Below are 22,248 nucleotides of genomic sequence, written 5' to 3' on the forward strand. Positions count from 1 at the left end.
GTGCCCAGCCCGCCGCTCCCCTTGCCAACAGGGAATCGGAGGGCCTGGAGACTGGCGTGGCGTGGTGTTGGTGGTGGTGGGGTGGTGTAACTCAGGGGAAGCAAGACATCACAACCACTTTTCTAATGACCTCAAACATAACAAAAACACAACAGAAATTAACGGAATGGCTTCGAATGCGGAAGTTTGCTTCTGGTGCAAATGTCAAATTGTGTGCGTGTTTTCGTTCGACTCGGAAAAGTATCGAAAGATAAGGGAAAAAGTAGCTTTTCTGGGCCTTCATCAAATGTAGCTCCCTGTGGTGTGAGTGCATGGCAACCCGCACACAAACTCGGAGGAGTCAGAAAAAGGAGGAGAGGAAGCAGTAAAATAATTGCCTGTTTCGCGTCTCACATCCACTCCTTGTTATATTGTGTCGTAGCTGTATCCCAGAGCAAGCCGGTTTGACATTAACTTTCGAGTCACACTATCCTGGAGGCCTCCACGCGAGCACACATGATCAAACTCGTAACTCCGAGATTTAGTGTGCCTGCTCATTCGGGATTGAACTGCGAGTTTGAAATGAAGTGAGCAGATGTCTACATGCCTTTTAAGCAAACATTACCTCTGGAGATGAGTCGAAGCATGTAGACGTACTTCACCTTAAGGCTAGTACACAGGGAGCTGACAGGGATGTTTTCATATGGCAACTCCTGCCCTTTTCTACTTATCATCATTTAAGAAGGTTTTTATGCTTCAGAAGCAACTCAATGGGATTAACATAAAAGACAATTTCCTCTCTGATGGAAACGTCTTCAAGTGTCTTTAAACTTCAATCAAACGTGGGGTTTTTTTGGGGGCACTGAGGGCATCCGAAGAAGTTTAGGACATGATTGAACAAGTAATGAAATAAAGTATATATCAGAAAATGGATAAAAGTAACAAAGAAAAATGTCATCATGTCAGTCAGGCAGCTGGATTGACTAAACTAAAGATTAGAAAACAACAAAGTCCATCTCACCAAGAGCTGTGCCTGGTCCAAAAATGAACAAAACCAATCAGCAGCCTGCAACGTTGCAATTACGGTCTTGGTTTAGATATGTTAAAAACGAAAAGTAACACAGTACACAACTTGGAAGGATTTCTCTTTATCGCATCATTAACTTACCTACGTCGAACTTTGATGTGCCAAACATTATGTGCAGCATTCCTCAAAAAATTGAGAATTTAGGTTCCAGGACGCCACGGCCATCATGTTTTCTTGGGATGGTTAGCCTGCATCGAAGGACCAGATGTAATGACTAGACAATGACAAGCTAACTCCAGTGTGTCTTTCTGATTCATTGTCTGAAAATTAACTATTAAAAAAAAAAGGGAACTACAAATAATAAAGGAATACTTACAGACATTTGCTGAAACTCCCAAGATGTGGGCAAAGTTTAAACCTTGTTTATAGATGACACGTTTGTGTGTGACCACGCGTGTGTGTGTTTGGGTCAAGGTTATCATATTAACAAAAACTAACAAAATAACTAATACTCAAAATGAACATGGCTTTAAAAAAAGAAAAAGAAAATGGATTATATAAATGCTTATAAAATTAACGAAAACTATAATTACAGGGAAAATGTCCTTCATTTTCATCGTTGCGATTTAATATGATACATGAACTTTCAGATTTTATTTTAAATCTATATCGGTATTGCTGTATGGCCATACACAATGTCAAAGGTCAAGAATTACTTTAATACACTAGTGACTTTTTAATTTTGCACTGGACATTTCATATGAAAACTAACAAAAACGAAACAAAAACATGGCATTTGCCCCAAAATAAAAATTTCAATTCAAGAAGTCAAAACCAAATTAACTATCCATCATGAAAAATCCCAAACTCTGATCACCCTGGCGTGTGCGTGTGTGTCAATATCAAAGTACACACTCAAATAGTCGGGAAAAATGTTCGAGCTTTATTGCATGAAGCTAAAATACATGGCATCGGTGGGAATCTTTCACACGAGATGAAACCAAAACAACCACTAGCCAAACCATTAATAAAGCCAGTAGGGCCTATTATTTTACTTGTGGGAAAAGCCCTCAACTCTCCGACGAAACACAACTTACATAAGATGGCCTTTGGAAAATGTAACTGAGTCAAGGTAAAATAATGGGGCACAGTGGAGCCCTTTCCGTGAAGAAGGATTTCACCCTGATAAGAACCGCCATAATCCCCAGGACTCTGGATGTTTAACGAGCCCCTTGTGAAGACGTACAAATGACCTAAATCTCATCGTCTGTGCACAAACAAAACATAATACTGAATGCGCACGCCCAACTTCAGGCAAAGCGACACGAGTGAACGCAGCACAGTTCATGTTGAAAATTACCTATTTTAAGGACAAGGGTAATGGGTTTGATGAAGGCATTTGACTTTGGAGATTAAATATTCATGTCAATGACAATACATTTTTGACTTTAAACACACTTATTATTTTGGGATACTTCTCCTTTGGATTTTTGAAGTGACAATGGCGCGATGGTGCTTTCAGCGTAAATGTTTTTTCAGCAATGTTTGCATTGAGGTGGTTTGTGTGTGTGTGTATGTGTGTGAGAGAGAGAGAGTGAGAGGAGGATTTAGGAAAACAAGCATGGTGTTTTGTTTGTTGAAGGACGTGCCATTAAAACGGGCATGCTTATAAAAATGCTTAGTAGCAAATAAAAGTCGCTTGCAATTACAAAAATTACCGAAAGCTTTGGTGGAACAGCATTGTGGGTGAAGGTAATAAATATTCAAGATAACCGCCGACTGAAAATGTTTTACTGTGGAAGGAGGGGGGCAAAGAATTGTGAATGAAGCATGATCGCAACCCAAAATATTATGATACTCGTAAATGTAAATGTTCTTCTGTCTGGGCTGTGAACGTTTACTGTCTATGATAAATGGTGAGGATTTAAAAATGCATGTAAACTGCGGAACTTGCTAACAAGCCAATAAAGAAAATGGACTTTCTGATCATTCTAAAAGACAAAGCGGTGCTCCCGTCAATGTCGTGCAGTATCACCGTAATGTAAACCAGAGACAGTCAGCGCTCGACACGCATTGTATGTCACGCCTTCGTAAACCTATTTCATGAGAGCTAGAAACTTTGCCATGTGAACAGAGGACAGGGGTTGGGTAAACGTTAGACTGCAATGAACAAACAATGTGGACCAGCCGGTTGTCACAAGGATTAGGTAGGATCTTGGACAAAAAGTAATACACTTCCTTGAGGTCAGATCCCGCAAATAGGTTGTATTCTCCATGTAGAATAAAATAATACCCCCCACCCCCGCCCCACGGCTTTAATATAATGGCAAGAAACAAGTGTTTTCAGCGCAGCATCCTCGCCATGTTTGTGGAGTGTTTCATCAGGACTGTTTGGGCTTTGCGCAGTGATCCTGACGGACAGATACGACAGATGCCGAATGAACAACATTTAAAAGCAAATATTGTGCACATCCAGACCAGCTCATCATCTGGTAATTTGCTAGGAGCTATACATTGAGTAGACAACATACATACAAGGCAAACATTATCTGTCACAAGGAACACGAGGCAAACTCAGCAATGTCCATCACACCGTTTTAGCAATATAGACAACCTTGCCGGTGGATCATGAGCATGTTTGCTTATTGTCATTTACTGCTGTGCCCAAACAAAGTCCAAGGCAAACCAAGAAGCAATTCTTTTGGTTTCGGTGACAAAGGTAAACAGTATTTTGTGAAACTGTTCTGTTTTTTTTTTTTCTCTTGTCATAGTTTCTATTACTCCTTCTCCAGGCCGACTGAGTGACAACCATTCAAAGTGTTGGGAAAACATTTGCCCGTGTTCTCCCGCCTGCAGTCGACCCTCTGAACCAACCTTGCTTTCCAAACGCTGTACATAACCATCCTGCCGGGCCTCCAGTACCGCTGTAAAAAGTACAACACTTCCATCCAAACCGTCTTATTATTACATCGCTCACTTATGGGAATCATTGTGCATGATCCTCTTTCGTCAAATATTCACTTTATCGCTCCTGTCAAACTTTACAGCATTTGTGATAATTGCGTAACTTAAGAGTGAAAATATTGCTTGTAAAACACTTGGGCATCTTCACGAAAAAAAAGAAAAATCTAAGCTACAATATGAACAGGGATGTACAATAGACAGATTTGAGGGGGGTCTCGTTTCAGCGCAGAAAGGGTTTAGGCTGCCAGTCATGTTTACATCCTCCAAAAACCATGTTATAAATGCTGTCCCGCTTATCACAATGAGCACTGGACTAAGTAATTGCATAGAAGCAGATAGATGTGTACACGTCCAGCATGGAAATTGAGAAGGGATGTGTTCTACAAGCTATAGTTTGTGTAATTCCGGGCTTAGCTGCCCTGCGTCACGTTCTGCATGTGTTTGGCGATGTCGTACACGTAGGTGATGTCTGGCCTCTTCTCCGGGTCGGGGTTGATGCACATATCTACCAAATTCCTCAGCTGAGGGCAAGGTGGGGTTGGTTTGGGGAGGAAAGGAAAAGAAATAACGGCATTAATGAGGATTGATGACACAGTTTTTTCCAGATTTCAACAGCTCCTGAAAAGAGAATAAACCCCAGGCAAAGGACAAACGCTTTTGAGGAGATTTCTCCACTATGGTAGCAACAAGGCAACGGGGAAATGGACTGAGTCCACTAATCACTTGCTGGTCGGCAGCATTATACTCAGGTCCACGCTGACACACACAAACACACAGTACTGCCACTCCATTACCAACGCTCACACACGAAGCTGAGCAAAGCGGCTGATTGGAGCAGATAGACAGACAGGCTCGCAGGCGGAACAGCCACCACCATCATTAAAAAAAGAGGAGAATAAAGGATGCAGAGAAAAGGGGAAAAAAACATCTATGCGAGGTCGCTATGGTAACTGTCTGCCAACTTCACGGCTGCTGTTGCAACGGCAGTGGCTCGGATGAGTTCTTGCCGGCCGCTGTGTGCATATGTGGGTGCCGGAGTGAGAGGAAGATATAAATTTACATAGTCTGAAAATTAGTACTGCCGAATGGAGGTTTGGGCGGGGTTTAAAAAAAAAGATGCCGATATGTACAATATTCATGCACTTCTTTGCATGGCGAGTGGGGTGGGGGAAGGGGTGGAAAGTGTCAGGTGGCGGGTGGAGGGGGAGTGAGAGCTGGTGGAGGGAGGCGGAGGGGGGGTGGCGGTGGAAGCAGAGACGGAGATGGTTAAATGACACAACAAAGATGAGCAGCTGACAGTTTGCTGCCGATCCTTCAGGAGCATTGTTTACATCCAGACAGGCGCTGTAGGCACCCCCCCTCATCTCCATCCCTCCGTCAGCCCGTCTCGCGCTCCATCATTCGCTCACTCTATCGCTTTGTCTCCCTATCTGCGGGCTGGGGGTGACATGTGGGGCACGCTCCAGCTCCGAGCGGTGGGTGTGCAGAGAGGGAGCCACGGTAAGGAATACGCGCTTGTGCGATGGATGGCTCATGCACAAAAAAAACAACAAAAAAAAACGTGCAAAGACATGAAACACCATGCAATTAGCCTTTGTCAACCTAATGAAGTAAACACCAAAGTGTAATGAAAAGCACTCTGCAGGAGTTACTGCAGAAACTTCTCACTACCCACTGTGGACTCGTGTATGCAGACACACGGGTAGCAAAGTGGAGACATGGTCATTGAAACGCATGCAATGGCCGCCAGCTTTTACCTACACTATTAGACACCTGTCTGTATACATACTAAATTATACATTATAAAGCATTGATTAAAAACATGATTTTCAACAGGGCATTAACAAAGAGTGCTAACCTTTTAATACATATTAAAGGTTTTAAGTTGGCGCAAGCGTCATGAAGCTTTTAATAGTCTACAAAGTGAAAGCAAGGTATGTGATGTTTTGTAAAAGGGGGATTTTTCTTTTAACCTTCCGAAGAGCCGGCTTGTGGTTTCGTGCTGCTTTCGTAGTTGAAGCAAAGTGGTCAGTCAGAGAAGACAGTAAAAGGGTCGAACTACGGTGGCTCTGAAGTGCAAAACACACCAAAAAAAAAATCACCAAACACAACAGCAACCCCCCACAAAGATGAGCAACAAAAATAACGTAAAAAACACAAACACCCCTCCCAAAAAAACAACCCCACAGCAAATGAAAAACACATTTAAAAAAATTAACACGACGACATATGAACAAAAACAAATGCTGAAATAATATGAAACATAGCTAAACAACTGCAAATCAAAAAGCACAACAACAAATAAAAACAACAAGAAGCTTAACACAACACACAATAAAGAGAAAACATTAAATGAAAAAACATGTTGTCTTTACTTTTTTGTTGCGTTTTGCACTTCAAGGTCACTGTACAGAGCTGGTTTGAACTCTTCACCATACACAATCAGAGGTACACAATCATACAGCCCAGGAAACGTTCCATTTATTCGCATAATGTGAGGTTGTGACTCTGCAGTATTTGTAAAAATCTAAATATATTTGTTGGCAACATTTTTACTTAAAAACAAACTTGGGAGAGGGGGTCAAGCTGCTTGACGATGTAAATGTGCTTTGGTACAGACGCCTCAAAAGCAGTCCAACTTCTCCATAGAAATGTAACAAAACACATCAAAGTTCTTGTATGTCTGGACACTTTGATGGAGTTTTGAGACAAATACAGCAAAAATGTTTCCCAACAAAATGACCCCTGCGTAGCCAGCACACAGATGCATAATCCAGTACATTCTCTCTCACACACACACACACACACACACACACACACACACACACACACACACACACACACACACACACACACACACACACACACACACACACACACACACACACACACGCGCGCGCGCGCGCATCACAAGCAATCAACTACCATGCCATCTTTAACCGCAGCCTGACTGCATTACATGTACGTGCACGAATGAGGCTTTGCAGAATTACGGTAGATAATTTAACATTTAGTTAGGGAAACTTGATCCTCAAGCTGATTTTGTTTCGCCCTAGTTGTGTAGCACGGACAGATGCTTTTGATAAGTCGGATTTCATTTTCAAACGGTTAAAATCATGGCCTTTTCATCATGGAGTAAATGGCATTACAGGGAAATACGCTGCACCAACAGTTGGATGCATTTCAGACGTAAAATTAAAAAAAAAAGGCAATACAAGTCAAAATCAGTTATATGGCACAAAAAAAGAGAAACTGGTCATTGTTGCTCAAGTGTTGTTTCACTGAATATTCATAAGTGTTCACGAATCCAGACTAAAAATCAGTGAAACTATCTGAGAATATACAAAGCTACACTACATAGTACTGACTGCAAGTGATGCGTGACATTACTTACTTCCTCTGAATAATGATCTGATGGAAGTGGAGGGTAGTCACACTGCTCTATCTTCTTACAAAGGGAGTAGAGGTTCATCTTATCGCCATAGAATGGACTCTGTAGGGCTGCCATCTGAAATATGCAGACAAGAGAAAACAGTGTGAGGACAAGTAGGAAATTATGTGAAGAAAAAAAATAAACACTTGAAGTGCTCTAGAATTGATGGTTCGGTATGTACCAAACTAACATAATTTAGATTGAAACAAGAGTGGGATATCACTGAGCTTTGAATGCTTGTAGAGGCAGCGAATGTTGGAGTCATCAACTTTTATGACAAATGTTGATGAAAGACAGGGGGTCGCCTTCGTCATTGGCAAAATTAAGCAACTTCTAGAGATACCCAAGCCCGTAGCTAAACGGGTGTGTGACAATTTGCGGGTGCGCAAGCAGCAAAGGATTTTTCACCAGGGTTTGTTCATTCAAGGTCGGAAGAAACGTAATTTGAATGTTCTCCAAGGGTTGCAAAAAAATAAAATAAAATGTCAAAATTGGATGGCGGCAAGGAAAATGTGCAAACCATCGCTGCTGCGTTAGATACGGCCTTTAGAGACCACGCACAAATGTTTGTAAAAGTGTGTAAAAGCATCCATATGGGACAGAATTGCAAAGATTAGCAACTATTTGCCACTCCTTTGCCATGGTTTAGGATCCTTTGGGATTGTTTGACAACTACAAATGTAGCAGACAGATCTACGGACCCAACACAATGGAAAGGTGCACGAACGCCCAAACATTCACTTTTGATCTGTCCACCATCAAAGACGGATATATGTAACTCATAAAATTTAACACAAAACACTTCACGACTTGCACGTTGATGCAGGCAGGCCCTTGTCTTTCCATTTCTCTTTCGCAAACTGCCTCACCACTCCCTTTTGTCGTGTTTTCTATGTGAACTAAAATATCGTGGGACAACCACAGCTTTTACTGAAACACTATTTCTAACAGGGTATCTTATGCCACTGCTTCAGGTCCGTGACCGAAGATCAGTACTTACAGACAAGATAATTTTTAATCTTTTTTTTTTTTTTTAACACCACACCTTTTGCTATTTGTGTCCTTAAACTCTTCCAAAAAATCCGTTTTATGACTCTCAGAGCATACAGTAAAGTGAGTTGGGCATAGGTGGGCCCACTGGAGAGTGAGAAGTTTTGTTTGGCATCGTAAGTAAGGTTAGTTGTGGCAATGCACAGTCGACTGCTTTTCAATGGTTGCATTTGTGGACGGATGCAATTGCTTGTAGGCGTTCGACTGCTAGAGTTTTTCCATTCCACAGTATTGGCCGACAATGGGTCATCTCTGAGTCATACCGTAACCTCTGATCTATAGTACACAGAATATTATTTAAATGCACCTATTCTACTTGAAATTTAAACTTTAATTAATAGACAAATCAAAATCAGTGAAAATTTAAATGGAATAATCAGTTTTCTTTTGAATTAAATGGGCCTTTGTGTAGCACTGTGGAAGAGCTGAAAGAAAGTGGAGAGGAAAAAGAGTCATGAGGTGAGCGACAGGGATACCAGACTTTGTGGGAGCAATGAAAAAACACCATACTATGGAGCCCAGATGCACACAAACACAGAAGGGGGAAAACAGATGTTAATGGAAAAGGCGGCAGCATAAGGAGACTTTTACTGCTAAGTGTAAATCGGTCAAGAATTTCTACAGCCTTCCTAATAATAGGAACCTATGCAGTTAACCTATCTCTCTTTTTTTTTTAGCACAACATTTGCATTAGCCCAAGTGCTTTCATTAAGTTGAATATAAGCTGTGTCAGGCCTAAATGTTTAACAAGTGATGAAATACATTGAGCTTCAAATGATTATGCATAAATGATCTGAGACATCCTGTATTTGATAAATCGTCACCAGCGTAATTAATGAACTACTTCATGAAGTTGTTCCACATTATTTATGAGACATGAGAGAAAGTGATTAAGCAAGTCAGTTTTTATACATGATTGCTTTTGAGATATTCAATGTTTTTATTTAACAAAGGTTTTTAAAACGTGGACATTTTGAAATTGGCATTCTCTTTATGCTACAACGTTGAGCCTTCTATTATGCAAATCGTGTTTCATGGAGAAAATAAAACAAAAATTAAGAACATTTGACAATATTAGCAATAAAGAACAAGATTGGTTCACCTTTGAGAGAATAAACAAGCCTTTTGATAGCCCCCCCCAAATGAGCAATCAATTAATTGTCAAAAATATCAATGTCTCTCAAATGAGGACCAATTCAAAGACATTTCGTTTTCGGACTCAGCAGCCCAGAATGACTCAAAAATCATTCAAATATCTTCATAATTGTTGGACAGGGTACAAAAGGATGCCAACAAATTGGGACCATATTATACACAAGTACAGAAAGAAAAAATGCAGGATTCACTGTTTTATCCTTCCAAAACACATTTCCACACCACCACTCAAAACATGCAGCCATGCACAAAGTCCCGAAGATTTTGTGTGTCCGCTCTATAAGGTACTTATTACTCCAGGACTCCAGAGTGGGGGTTTTCCCCAGTGAGGAGCACAGTGGCCCTGAAGCTGAAATTTTACAAAATTCAGGGGGTGCACGCACGCACACACACACACACACACACACACACGCACACTGATTTTTTTTTATGCAAATTTACAGGTTGCATATATGTGTGAGTAGAAAAAAAACATCACGTACACGGTCTCAAATTTTAGGAGCAAAATGTCACCATTTATGATCAGTCTGGAGCCCTGAACTCCCGGTAGACTAATTATTAACTCTTCAGGAATGACCTGACTTATACATATCAACCTCACAATTAAAAGTAACACTAAATTGCTCGCCATTAAATCAGTTCACTATTTAATCAATTCATTCCAACCTGAAATGCCATCAGTCCAGTGAGGTGTGAGACATTTGCACTAAATGTCAAACAAAGATCCACTTCCAGTTTCACGACCACTAAACATTCTCATTTGCTGTAAAAAAAAAAAAATAATAATAATAATAAAAAAATACAGATTGTCAAACGTGTAGAGGAAAACTGTCTTTCAGAGGAGTCTTTCTGATTCGTTGAACTAAACAGGCTGACTACTTGCTGCAAAAGTTCATTTCAATGCCATGGAAGGGACCATGTTGACTCTCTCAGTGTCTGCCTTTTGATTCGGTAGAAAAGAGTACATGTTTTTGAGTGCTGGTGAGTGTTTACCAAAAATATACACTTCAAAGTAAGTAAGACAAAAAGAGAGGGAGACTGAAGCAGACGCACAGGGGGATGTGGTGGTTGGGAGGTGGGGGAGGATATGCCAGCAGCAGATACCAGAAGGCAAAGGGTTAAACAAGACCCCAAACGTATTTTCATGCATCTTCTACTTTTGACAGATGAAAAATGTCAACTGTCCTGTTTTTATTTGGGAGTTTTTGCACTATTCATCTGCTTCATTAGTGTCTGCTGCTCCTAGCCCCTGACAGCTGCTGGCCCCCCGCGCTTGCGCGCACACACACACACACACACATCGAGATGCACGCCACACAAACGCATACTCATTTTTTTCAGTGTCACTGATGGCTTCGATGATTGACTCACTGTCTGACCTCTGAGGCCCCGGTTTGTGTGTGTGTGTGTGTGTGTGTGTGTGTGTGTGTGTGTGTGTGTGTGTGTGTGTGTGTGCGCGCGCGTCCGTGTGTGTGTGTGTGTGTGTGCGTATTGAGAGAGAGAGAGAGAGAGCGCATGGTTCATTGATATTCGAGAAAGATTCAATGCGAACGCATGCCTGCTGTCTAAAGGGGTGTGAGTCGTCAGCGGTAGAACACGCAGACACACAAAGAGAAACAGTCTCCGCTTTTCTTCAGCAGGGCTTTTCCTGAACCTTCACAAAGGCCGCAAACCTCCTTGTTTAATCAACACTAATTCAGTCGGGCCTTTTCTGCCTCTTTCAGCGGCTGCGAAAGCTTCTCCGGCCATCCATGAGGGCTGTTCACACGTAACGATTTTCAATACCTTCAAATGATAGCAACTAAACGTGCGTACGTCCGGTCCCATTCTCTCTTACACACTGTGCACGCATTCTGTCCAAGTGAAGAAAGCACGACTTTTTTCATGTTCACATTGGTCCTTCGTGTTTCTTAAGGATGACATTCATCAAGGAACAAGTCAGAGTGTCTGAGGACTGTTATTACAAATACACCTACTCCCGGTGGAGCAATGATTCCCAAAGTTTGACATATTAATAACAAAGGAAAGGGTGAGGGTGGGTTGATTAATTCTCAGGACCAGAATCTATATGGTGTTCCAGTGAGCAGGACTTTGTAAAATTTATCTCTGTGTTTGACATATTGGTGTGTTCATTTTAGAGATATAATTCAATTTTTTAGCAAACGCACCAGTTACTACTTTTCTTCTCTACTATGAGGCTGTACTCGAAAGAGAAAACAAATCAAATGCCACAAGTGATGAGGTCATTTTAAGTAGGTTACATAATTTTTTAAAAAAATGGTAAGTAGTTCAAAAAAGTAATAAATACTTTTTAAAACGTTTAAAGGAGGCTCACATTTTTTCTTCAAAAACAAGTCCACCATCAGAAACACAGACTTAGCCGTGGGGCAGCTCATCACATGTAAATGCAAGTTGCTGAGAACCAAGGATGCTGGGTCCCGTAAAGCCAACATCAATACATATACTATAGTGGGGGATAACTGGCCGAGCTACATAAAAAGGTAATCTGCTCCTCTACTAAAATCATGTGTCGGTATCAATTGTGTGTGTCAAAAGGCAAACTTGCGAGTTAAGTACATACCAATCCAAAAATGTGGCATTTTTCCCAGTGACAGGAGGAGACAATGTTGTGAGGTGATAGTTTTTATCAGCTGATGTTGAGCAAACTCCGCCTCCTTACCTTTCATGTCACCCTGGCAGACATACGACTGCTGTTATCACAGAGGAGGGGTTTGGCTCAGGGGCACATGGAGGGTCAAAGAACGTAATGAGGGTGGACACAAGGAGAAAGGGATCAAACAGAATGGAAGATGAAGATAGACGCTGATACAATATGACCAGGTATTGACAGACCCTTCGGACTTCACCAAACCCGCAGGCATAAAAATGGAGGTGGGAGGTGGGGACAACAACGGTGCTTTCAAACGGAGCTGTTGTCCATGCGGGCACAAACACAAACCAGCACAAAACCTCAGCCGCTACAATGTTCAGAGTGAGATCAATGAGTACCAATGGGATCCTCCTTCTTGGATGTCTCTGTGAATTCCTGATGCCTGTAGGTTAAGTGAGGAAAAGGGAGCCACGCAGAGGGAATGGAAAAGAAGGGAGCAGAAAAGAGTAGAGAGGAAAGGAGGAGGGAATGCGTTTCCACACATTGTGGATGCCCTTTGGGCCCAAGCAGTTTGGGCAGCAAGGGCCTGTTCTTCAAATGGCATATTATGCATGGTGTGATGTGCAGGGCTTTGGAAATCTTCATCTCCACAGGCTTCTTGCATGGCCTACCTCGACCTGGTGGGATGGTGCTGTAGTTCGAGGAGGTCTTCCATCTCAAGCACCACCTATCCCCTTTCCTTCTATGAGCTGCCCCGTTCCACTTTACATCTCATCTTCCTTCCTCTATTTTTTTGTTTTTGTCTAGGAGAAGGTCGACCCCTTCCTGATCCTTTATTACATAGTTATTTTTAGATACAATATAAATGAATTTCTGATTCCACGTCACCTCAGACCCAGACCCAAAGTAGCACCCGCACAGCTAGCTATATCGGCACGCATGTATGCCCACATTACCATAGGAAGATTATTTTCATCACTGTAATGACTCATTACTTTTTGTGTAGAATCCTGCCATAGCCTTGAACATAGGCTGGGTACCGCATTTCTACAAAATATATTTGGCTGTACTTTACCTCGTAGAGCAGGCATCCTAGTGACCAGATGTCCGATTTGAAGTTGTATCCGTTTTCATGTATCCTCTCCGGTGACATGTAGTATGGAGTACCCACTCGATGATGGAATGGTACACAGAGAGATGGAAGTGGAAAAAGAGAACAGGAGGAACAGTGATTATTACCATTTTGCATTGCTTACCGCGGTTTATAGACCTCGTGACGTACGCTCACACAGTCAAGGAAAGCGGACAAGGAATAAGCCGTCTTTTCAACCATGGCAAGTTCAGAGGTAGGAACACTCCAGGAATGTTTGTAAGAGTGCAAGTAAGGCAAACTACGGGGAGTCATTAAAATATATGGCCTCTATTAATTATTAGTCAGCTCAAGTAAGATGATATTTAAAGGTTGCATATAACCATGCGCGGCCATAAAGTGCATATGATTGTCAAAGCATGACAATGTTGTATATGCATCCACAGCTGACACAAAATATGAATAAATCAGTTTTGATTAGTGGCCTTGGTAATGATCTGAAACAGCAGCTATTGAAGGCGCCCCAGGAGCACCGATGGAGCCTTAAAAGGAGGCCCATTTCTGGTTCTGGTTTGGAAACTCAAGAATCTAAGACTACCCTGGCGACTGGCAGCTTTCCAGAGAATCAGACCTTCACCCAACTGGACTCCAACAGGAACCACACAGCTTTACATCATGTCTGTAAGACACCGCAACTGGCTTTATAGATTCACTGCATTCTTAGCAGAGTTTGAGAGGCTGCTTTTTGCATTCGCTTTCTGTTTCTGGCAGTTCCCATGTAAAAGTCGACCAAGCACATCCAGCAGCAGTTTTACATTACAGTAATCACATATGGCCGGGCGTTTTACGAACATGTACTCATTCCACATACCGGTACTCTGAAGGCAAACCTATGTGGAAACTTGGAGCAATCAAGCAAGTCCACATTTTGTCTTTAACAACACAAGTCCTCTATATGATATTATTTTCATAAAATTATGTTGTAATGTGTTCTTTCCAGTCCCTCACTACGAAAAAACAAAACAAAAACAATGTCTTCACTGCATCAATTTGTCCAAAACTGTATTGAGCAGCCCTGAATGGAGTTGCTGAAATGTACAATTTGATTTTTACGATTTAGGTTTCGTTATAGTTCTTTTTTTTTTTTTTTTTTTAAATACAGACAAATGATATGTGGCCAGTGTTTTCACAAAGGTCTCCAGAAGCTGTCAATTTAGAGGGCGTTTCATTTGGAAGAAGAGTCCTCGGTGTTTGAGCGTAGTATTTCAGTAAAAACAGAAATGTACAGACAAAATGCACAATGGCAAGTGTTTAGGTGTGACCCAAGAAAAAGAGAGAGTGACATTGGATGGTGGTGTGGTATCAAAGATATGAAATGCATCTGCAGTCCACAGACCTTTCTAACAAAGAGAGAAGTCTTCGGAGTCCGTACAAAATAAACAAGTGGTGGTTGCGCACAAATTTCCGGGTTACGCGCAGTGTGGGTATGTCAAAAGCTTAGATGGGAGAATCGCCGCATCTTGCAAGTGTGACAGAAAGGTGCATAAGAAACTGACATTAAGCGTGAACGGGTGAATTTGCCCCGATTAGATCAGGAGCCGATGGGAATGGAAATGCGACTTTCATTTTGGTTAATGTTTACTTGGAATGAAAAAACACCCCCCCCCCCCCCCCAAATGAATAATGAAGTGTTACCTGTTATTAAAAAAAATAAAAATAAATAACTTCGGCAGCGGTAGTGTGAAAGCTAACTTGAAGAGCGGAATAAACAGGAGGTATCTAATTGGTCATCAGGCTGATTTTATCGCATGTGCTCGCGTGTGAGGTCTCATGACACGGTCGGAACAAGCTCCCCAACCCTAACATTCATTAGCTGATTAAAAAGAATCAGCTTCTCTTATGCAAATAGTTGCATGAAAAGAAGACTGGGTTGAGTGTGCTTCAGCATGCAAAATGAAGTTATTCATCTAAATGAATTGAAAATCATGTTGGGATTGATTTCAATGATTGCCCATGACTAGGACCATACTGTATTTTTCGTAAAACAATTCAAGAGAGGTAGAAGGTGAGATAGAAATTACTGTTAAGTCAACTGATGAGCAAATGACTGATTAAAAGTTCTTGCGCAAATTATTATTACTGATTTGTAAATAGCTGCAGTTTCAATACGTTGTACATCTTGGGTAAAAGATGTGCATTTCATGTGTTCCTTGAATGCTGAGCCATCATTATTTGTGCGTATGGGTGGGCTGAGGATATTAAGATGATCGCAGAAAATGTAAAAATTCAAGTATGATGAATGTATTGATGAATCACACAATTGTAAGCACCTTTGCTGCACTGTGTGCATACACATGGTGAATAAATGAGACCTGTTGATTCTTGTCAAAGTTTAGGAAAAGTGTTTTTTTCACAGAGGTTAACTTCTTTATCACTCAAATTCGATTTGTCTTTTTTTGTTGTTTTAAACAGAGTTGTGTGACAACAACAAAAAATAATTTAAAAAATGCACAGCTGTAAAAGGTTTTTGGATGGAGACCATTTGACAGTCGATCAGATTATGTCTGTTATTTTCTTTATTAAATCGCATCTTTCATACACATGGTACTCAATCTGCTTCACATAATTTTAAGTGGACCATTTAAAAGCGTTGACCAACAAAACCGTTAAAGACACTGAAAGCAAATTGAAATAAAAAGTACAGTGAAACTCCTCTAGAATGAAACCTACATGGCCGAAAATACCCCCTTATGTGAAAAAATCTTCATGCATTAACACAATTCCCATTCTCCTGCCCTCCATACGAAGAAAACCCCCCTGTTGCGTTACACAAAATTATTTTCTCTGCTCCAGCCTCGCGAAGACATTCACTACAACAAAGTCTTATCCAACAGCGACCTCTACTGCTTCGTTCGAAAAAAGGCAACAGCAACCACCACATTGGTTTACATAGTGAACGATGTTTATTTCGGTCACAGCTGCGAGTTTCCTGGACTCCACATACTCATAGCTGCTCTGCCATTGGCTTACCGAGCATCATCGTGGCCTCCAATTGGCCAAGAGGGACCTCGCTGTCTGTGTGTGTAGATACTGAAGCTAGATCCGTAGCATCCGATTAGCTGCTCCGAGGAAATTGCTTATGGCTCGACAGACGTTCAAATAAACGAACGTTTCCTTGAATGCTTTACTTGTTATCTTGTTAAAAACACCCACGGGACGCTTCGTAGTCCTCGATGGCCATAGTTAGCTCTCGAAGGCTTAAAACCTTACGCTAACTGGAGCGCTAATGAGAGAGAAGCGCTCCAGCTAGCGTAAGAAGCACTCCAGTTAGCATAAGGTTTTTAGCCTTCGAGAGCTAACTATGGCCATCGAGGACTACGAAGCGTCCTGTGGCTGGCTTAAAAGTTCATTGCATGCCATGAAGTATTTGCTATTGTGAGATTCAGACGAGGATGGACGTTGCATTGCTAAAATGGCTACAAAACGGACATTTGGATGTCAAGTAGCTAAGACAAGAAGAGCTCTGATGCTGGAAGAGAGGGTAAAAGTGATCAAAATGAAAGACAGAGCAAGCAAAATAAAAGACATTGTCCAAGAAATTGATGTAAGTGAAAGTGAATGCTGATCGTAAATTTCGCAATTTCTTTCCCTTTTTTCCTTTCTACACTGACAATATGAAGTGTCAAATAAGTGTGTGCTCATACTTCTGCACTATTGGAATAAAAATAGAGTACACATCCGTTTGTGTGTGCGTGTACACATACGTTTGTGTGTGTGTGTGTGTGCTTACATCTGAGATAAAATTTGCTACAGTGAAACCCCCCTGTTGTGAAAAATGTCTTGCTGCAAACATGATTTCGTTGTAGAGGAGTTTCACTGTAGCTGACTAAAATGACTAAAACAATGAACAGAACAAGATTTTGGAAAAAAAATATTTATGCTTTAAAAGACCTCAGTCATCGGTAAGAGAGGAAAATTGGTTTTAAAAGCATACATTGGGGCGAACTTAACCTCTGCTGGCAGCTTACTCTATTTGCATGCAGCATAACAGCTAAATGCTGCTTCACCATGTTTGCTTTAAACTCTGGGCTCCACTGTTTTTGTTTTTTTGTTTTTTTTTGTGCAGGTTTTGACAGATTTTGACATTTTCAGGAATCACAGCAGCCGACCTCGGGTCTGTTGTAGTCACGTGCAATTCATTGCTTTTCCTCATTCTTATTTTGACACGACCAGTCTATACAACTTTGCTGCTAGCTTTTATAGAATAAGTGTCCATTTCTAGACATATTTGTCTAAATCATCCCATTCATCTCCAATAATCTTCCCAGAGTAATCCATCTTGTGTTCTGCTTTTTCTGAATTTTCTCATTGCACAGTTCACATCGTTAACGCTGCCCTCATTAAAGGTGTTAATTACAGGTGTATTATACCACATATTACTGCCTAACATCTTTTTAATGACTACATCATCTTTCTGCTTGCTTTCTTCTTTTCTGTCTCTCACTTTTTTGGCCGAAGCCCACACTGCAGATGATGTTCTACTCCCAAAAGCTGTTAAAGTGTCATATATTGTATACTCGTGTGTAGCTTTTTCACACATACTGTGGCATCTAAAGTGCTTAAAAAATGTATTAGACGACCAATCATAAACAGACCATCCAGCGTCATTAACTGTTTTATGTGCACTCTTTCATTTTCAACCAGATCACTACCTGACCATTTTGAACAGGACTGGGGAATATCACACGGAATTCACCTTTTTAAACTTGAGTCGCTCACTGGGCTTCTCTGAGTTGACACCATTTCGCATTTTTTCATAATTAATGGGTTATATTTATATGTTAGCGTTAAAAATATGATTTGGGTCAAGCACAGTGCAGTATTACTATCAGCAAAAATAATGCTTCTGTTTTATTCATTATAAATGCAGTTATTTTATGGCAGCTCTGGCACAAACCTGACACTGGGTGATGGCCTAACAAATTTGTTGAGCGCTACATGTTGCTGTGGACAGAGTTAAAGCGCATGCACACATACATCAGGAGAGGAAAGTACAATTTTTTGTGTTATTGGAAGTAGCCTAGGCGAATGTACATAAGATGAAAAAGGCTGTTGACTGTGAATTTTAAAGCTTCTTAGCAGACCCAATGGCTGGACGACCACTGCATTGGTGACTGAGTTTTTTATAGAGCCACACTGGGACAGCTCTGTGCAAACATGCTCAAATATATGGCTCCTCCCACTCATCCTTTACTTTCACTGCCATTTTTCCTGCCATTCCGTTTTCCAATTGCTATGCTTTCTCTATTTCTTTTTACTGTCAAATAGTCAGATTATTTTCCAGCACTGGACACATTATGCCCTTCTTTCTCAGAGTTTCTTGGTGATCGACTCCATTTCTTTTGCCCCATCTTCAATCTGTTAGTAGACCCTGACTTCACTTTCTTCTCTTTCACATCCCTACACTCCACACACCTCGGCTGTGTCAAATGGTAGAAGAACAAAGCTGGGGGAAGAGTACGAGAGAATGACAAGAAGAGTGTCTGCAACTTAACAAAACGTATTAAAGACAGACAAGTAATAGGGGTGAAGTGATAAAAAAAAGTTACAAATATAGTGTAGGTACAGCTGAAAATTTGCTGCAAGGGGGCTTCTCGTGCACGGAAATACGTGAAGGGATGAGCGAGTACCAATACCAGGTCTGGGGAGGTATGGAGTACTGGCAAAGGCTGCTAATATCAGTTACCGATACTTAAGACACCCTCTTGTGGCTATTCTACAATCAAGAACTAAACGGCATGCATGGCTAACAGAACGTTTTTCTACAGGTAGGTGCATCCATGTCAATCCTCTCATATGCTCATTAGGATGCAATTTCTGTTAGTATATGTGTATGCTTTCTGCACTGCGTGGTTAGTGTACGTGCAATGGAGCACGCCATTTCTGGGAGCTGTACAACATTAACAACACCTGGCGGTTTACTCACCCGCGCAACGGGTTCTTCGACTAAGATTTTGAAGTTTGCACTCTGTAATCCTCCAATGATTTTTAAGGTTTCATCTGGCCGTGTATCACAGAGCATGTCGTCAACACCAGGTCGTAAACAATGTCGGAATCTCTGCTGAAAAATCTGCACTGGACAGCCTGTATGAGTCGATTCGGCCACAAAGAGTAACTTTCTGCCAGTATTGCTGTTTGAGATTAGTTGGCAAGTTGTCAGAATCCTGTAAGCGCATGCAACGCGTATGACATACCCCCAAAGAAGGCTGCGGCAGAAAAAAAAAAGAGACATCCCAGAATGCATTGCTCTGAACTGCGTGCAAGCAACCTACACGTTTGTTTGTCAACTCAATTTGGGTGGTATGATGACTTTCTCGATTACGGTATTTCAGTATATCAATACATACTTTACACATTGACTTTCATTTACTGAGAAAAGCAGAACGTTGCGACTATGCAGTGCATTAACAAGGTCGATTGTTTCTGTTGAATGCAGTGAAGGCAACATTGTCGCGCTTTTTTGTGTGTGTACATTTTACAGGGTGCCATATTCACAGGTTGCCTGCTTTTTGTACTTGTACAGGTATATACATATATTTTGTTGTATGAATGGCATTTTTCCTCTGGATGGTTGCATTTTATTATATTTTATTTTTAGTCCATTTAATCCATCCATTCGTTATTCCAACCGCTTTATCCTCACGAGAGCCCCGGGAGTATTGGGGCCTATCCCGGGCAGTAGGCAAGGTACACTCTGAACTGGTCGAGATATATTGTATTATTTTAATTAGGTTAAATAATTGATTTACCAATATCGGCGGATGCGAAATATTTCCCCGGCCCTATTTTGTAACTTTACAGTGCCAATATTAACAGTTAATAGTATTATTTTACGCTTCAATTTATTTTGAACAAAGACTATATCTTTGGAGTTGTCTGTTTTGTTTGACACTTGAATCCCAAATCAGAGTGACTTGTTTGTTTTATTTTGAAGTTAAATTCTCTTTTGCGGAGCAATTCTTTTGCCTTTTGCCATCAATAAATTTTCTTTCTTCAAAATTACCTGCCATTGGCTCGATATGTTATGCATCAAATGTACAAATGGTATACATTACTTGGTATCAAGTGTTGCGCACTCCCTTTGGTATCGGTCTGAAAAAAAAATTGGTATTGAATCTTTTTGAATATTTTGAAATGATGAATTCATAAAAGTTGACACAAACATGGCTTCTTTGATACTAACGTTAATAACTATGTATTTTATGTGTCTATTTTTGTAAGATGACATCCAAGTAGCTTTAAATGAATGATTAGGAATGGGATGGAAAGGAGTTGCCTGTCCCGGGTCAGCCTAAAGAGGGTGCTGTGGACTTAACGTTTAATGGCCAATTGCAGACATTTTCACAGCATCATGAGAGTCACACTTTTTCCACAGTCTGTGCTGCTGCTGCCACTGCACAGTGGCCTGGAATAGCATACTGAGTGTGATAATAACACTTCGACATCGGAAAGTGAGACAGCGTGAATGACAGTGGAATATGTTCAACATATTCCAATCTACTTAATTTAAGCAGCCATGAAGCTGCCAGAAAGGTTTTGGGCAGCTCCTTTGGACATCTCTGCAGGCCAAACTGTAACCAGCGCACATCTCTATTCCAATGCAAGGTCTTATTGATACAAATTTTAAGGCTGCTTTACAACATGACCAGAAAAGCAAATGTATTTTCTTCACACAACTAAAATTAATAGCATCTGTTAAGTTACTGTCATTTCTGTAATATTGACCACACTTGATACACCCAAAATAAATATTTGTAAATATATAATCCACACACCTCTATATGCCGCAGGTGTTCATGTTGTAACATTAGATATTCACACGGAAATATTTTTTTAATTAACACACACCCGTGTATATTACCCACCCGTCCCTTGCAGTCACCCCACCATGCCAAATAAATAAACAAATAAATAACTACCTTCAAAAACAGTTTTGTTTTTTTCCCTACTGTACTCATGTTTCACACGGTCCCGAGATTTGCAGGTATCCACACTGAAAAAGTGAAGCATTCTCCGCATTGTCATATGACACGTGTTTTGGTCAAAAGTACAAAGAAATCTTATTTTGCTAACAGTTTCGGCTGTCATAATTTTTACTGCTCATCAGCAATAATGATGACCTGCGAGTGCATTTGTCCCCAAATGAGCGGAGGCAAAAAACAAGGAAACGATCGGAAATTAAACAAACATGTTTTGTTTTGTTTTAAATTAAAGTGGCTTCCCCAGGCAGCATCATTTCACAACGCTCTTGCCTCGGGAAACATTGGGAGATGTTCGGCGCACATCCATGACTATTTTTCTTCATTGTTTTGTGACGTCACAAGAGAGGGCTGACTCTCACAGCAGGCTGCAGATAGCTTGCTCACAGGCTCTCTGAGCTGTTGTGAGAAGTTATAACATTGTGTGATTGCTGGGACAGAACAAAAGGACGGGAAGAATCACGCCAAAGGACAATATACAGAAGTCAATTTTTTTGTCATACCTTGATAATCACCTTGATAATTATACTCACATTTTTTTTAATTTAGCATTTGATTTTTAGTGTTTTACAGTATTGAATACAAAATTCATCATGTGTCAGCCAGGAGGCATTAATTAAAAACTTAATATTTAATTGATCAATCCATGCAACCTTTTGACATAGCAAATTAACTGTGATGGTTTAGGGTCACAGTGATAAACGGCAGTAAGAGCAGGCAGTTTACAAATTGTTAAGTGGCAGATTACCGTTTTAAACACCTGCACACCTTTGAAGTGAGGAAGAGGCGTACGGGGGTCTTTTTGTGTTGAACCCCATGTCTACTTAAAAGCGAAACAAATGTCTTGGTCTGTTCCTTTAGAAATTAATTATCACTCAAACGTCTCAATCGGATACTGGC

General features: G+C 40.9%; 1 protein-coding gene across 1 annotated transcript in view; it reads right to left on the reverse strand.

Moving 5' to 3' along the window:
• Positions 1–1,929: 1,929 nt before the first annotated feature.
• nek7 (NIMA-related kinase 7) overlaps positions 1,930–22,248 on the reverse strand; it is a 74,876-nt gene continuing 54,557 nt past the window's right edge. The window contains exons 8-10 of the mRNA XM_086115868.1: positions 13,295–13,389; positions 7,365–7,478; positions 1,930–4,491 (exon numbers count right to left, since the gene is read on the reverse strand). Of these exons, the coding sequence (XP_085971994.1) occupies positions 4,381–4,491; positions 7,365–7,478; positions 13,295–13,389 (320 nt within the window). The 3' untranslated portion in view covers positions 1,930–4,380. The remainder of the gene's footprint in view (positions 4,492–7,364; positions 7,479–13,294; positions 13,390–22,248) is intronic.

The sequence above is a fragment of the Hippocampus guttulatus genome, chromosome 7 (genome assembly GCF_054856545.1).
Source record: "Hippocampus guttulatus isolate MCC_2025c chromosome 7, RoL_Hgut_1.0, whole genome shotgun sequence".
Lineage (NCBI taxonomy): Eukaryota > Metazoa > Chordata > Actinopteri > Syngnathiformes > Syngnathidae > Hippocampus > Hippocampus guttulatus.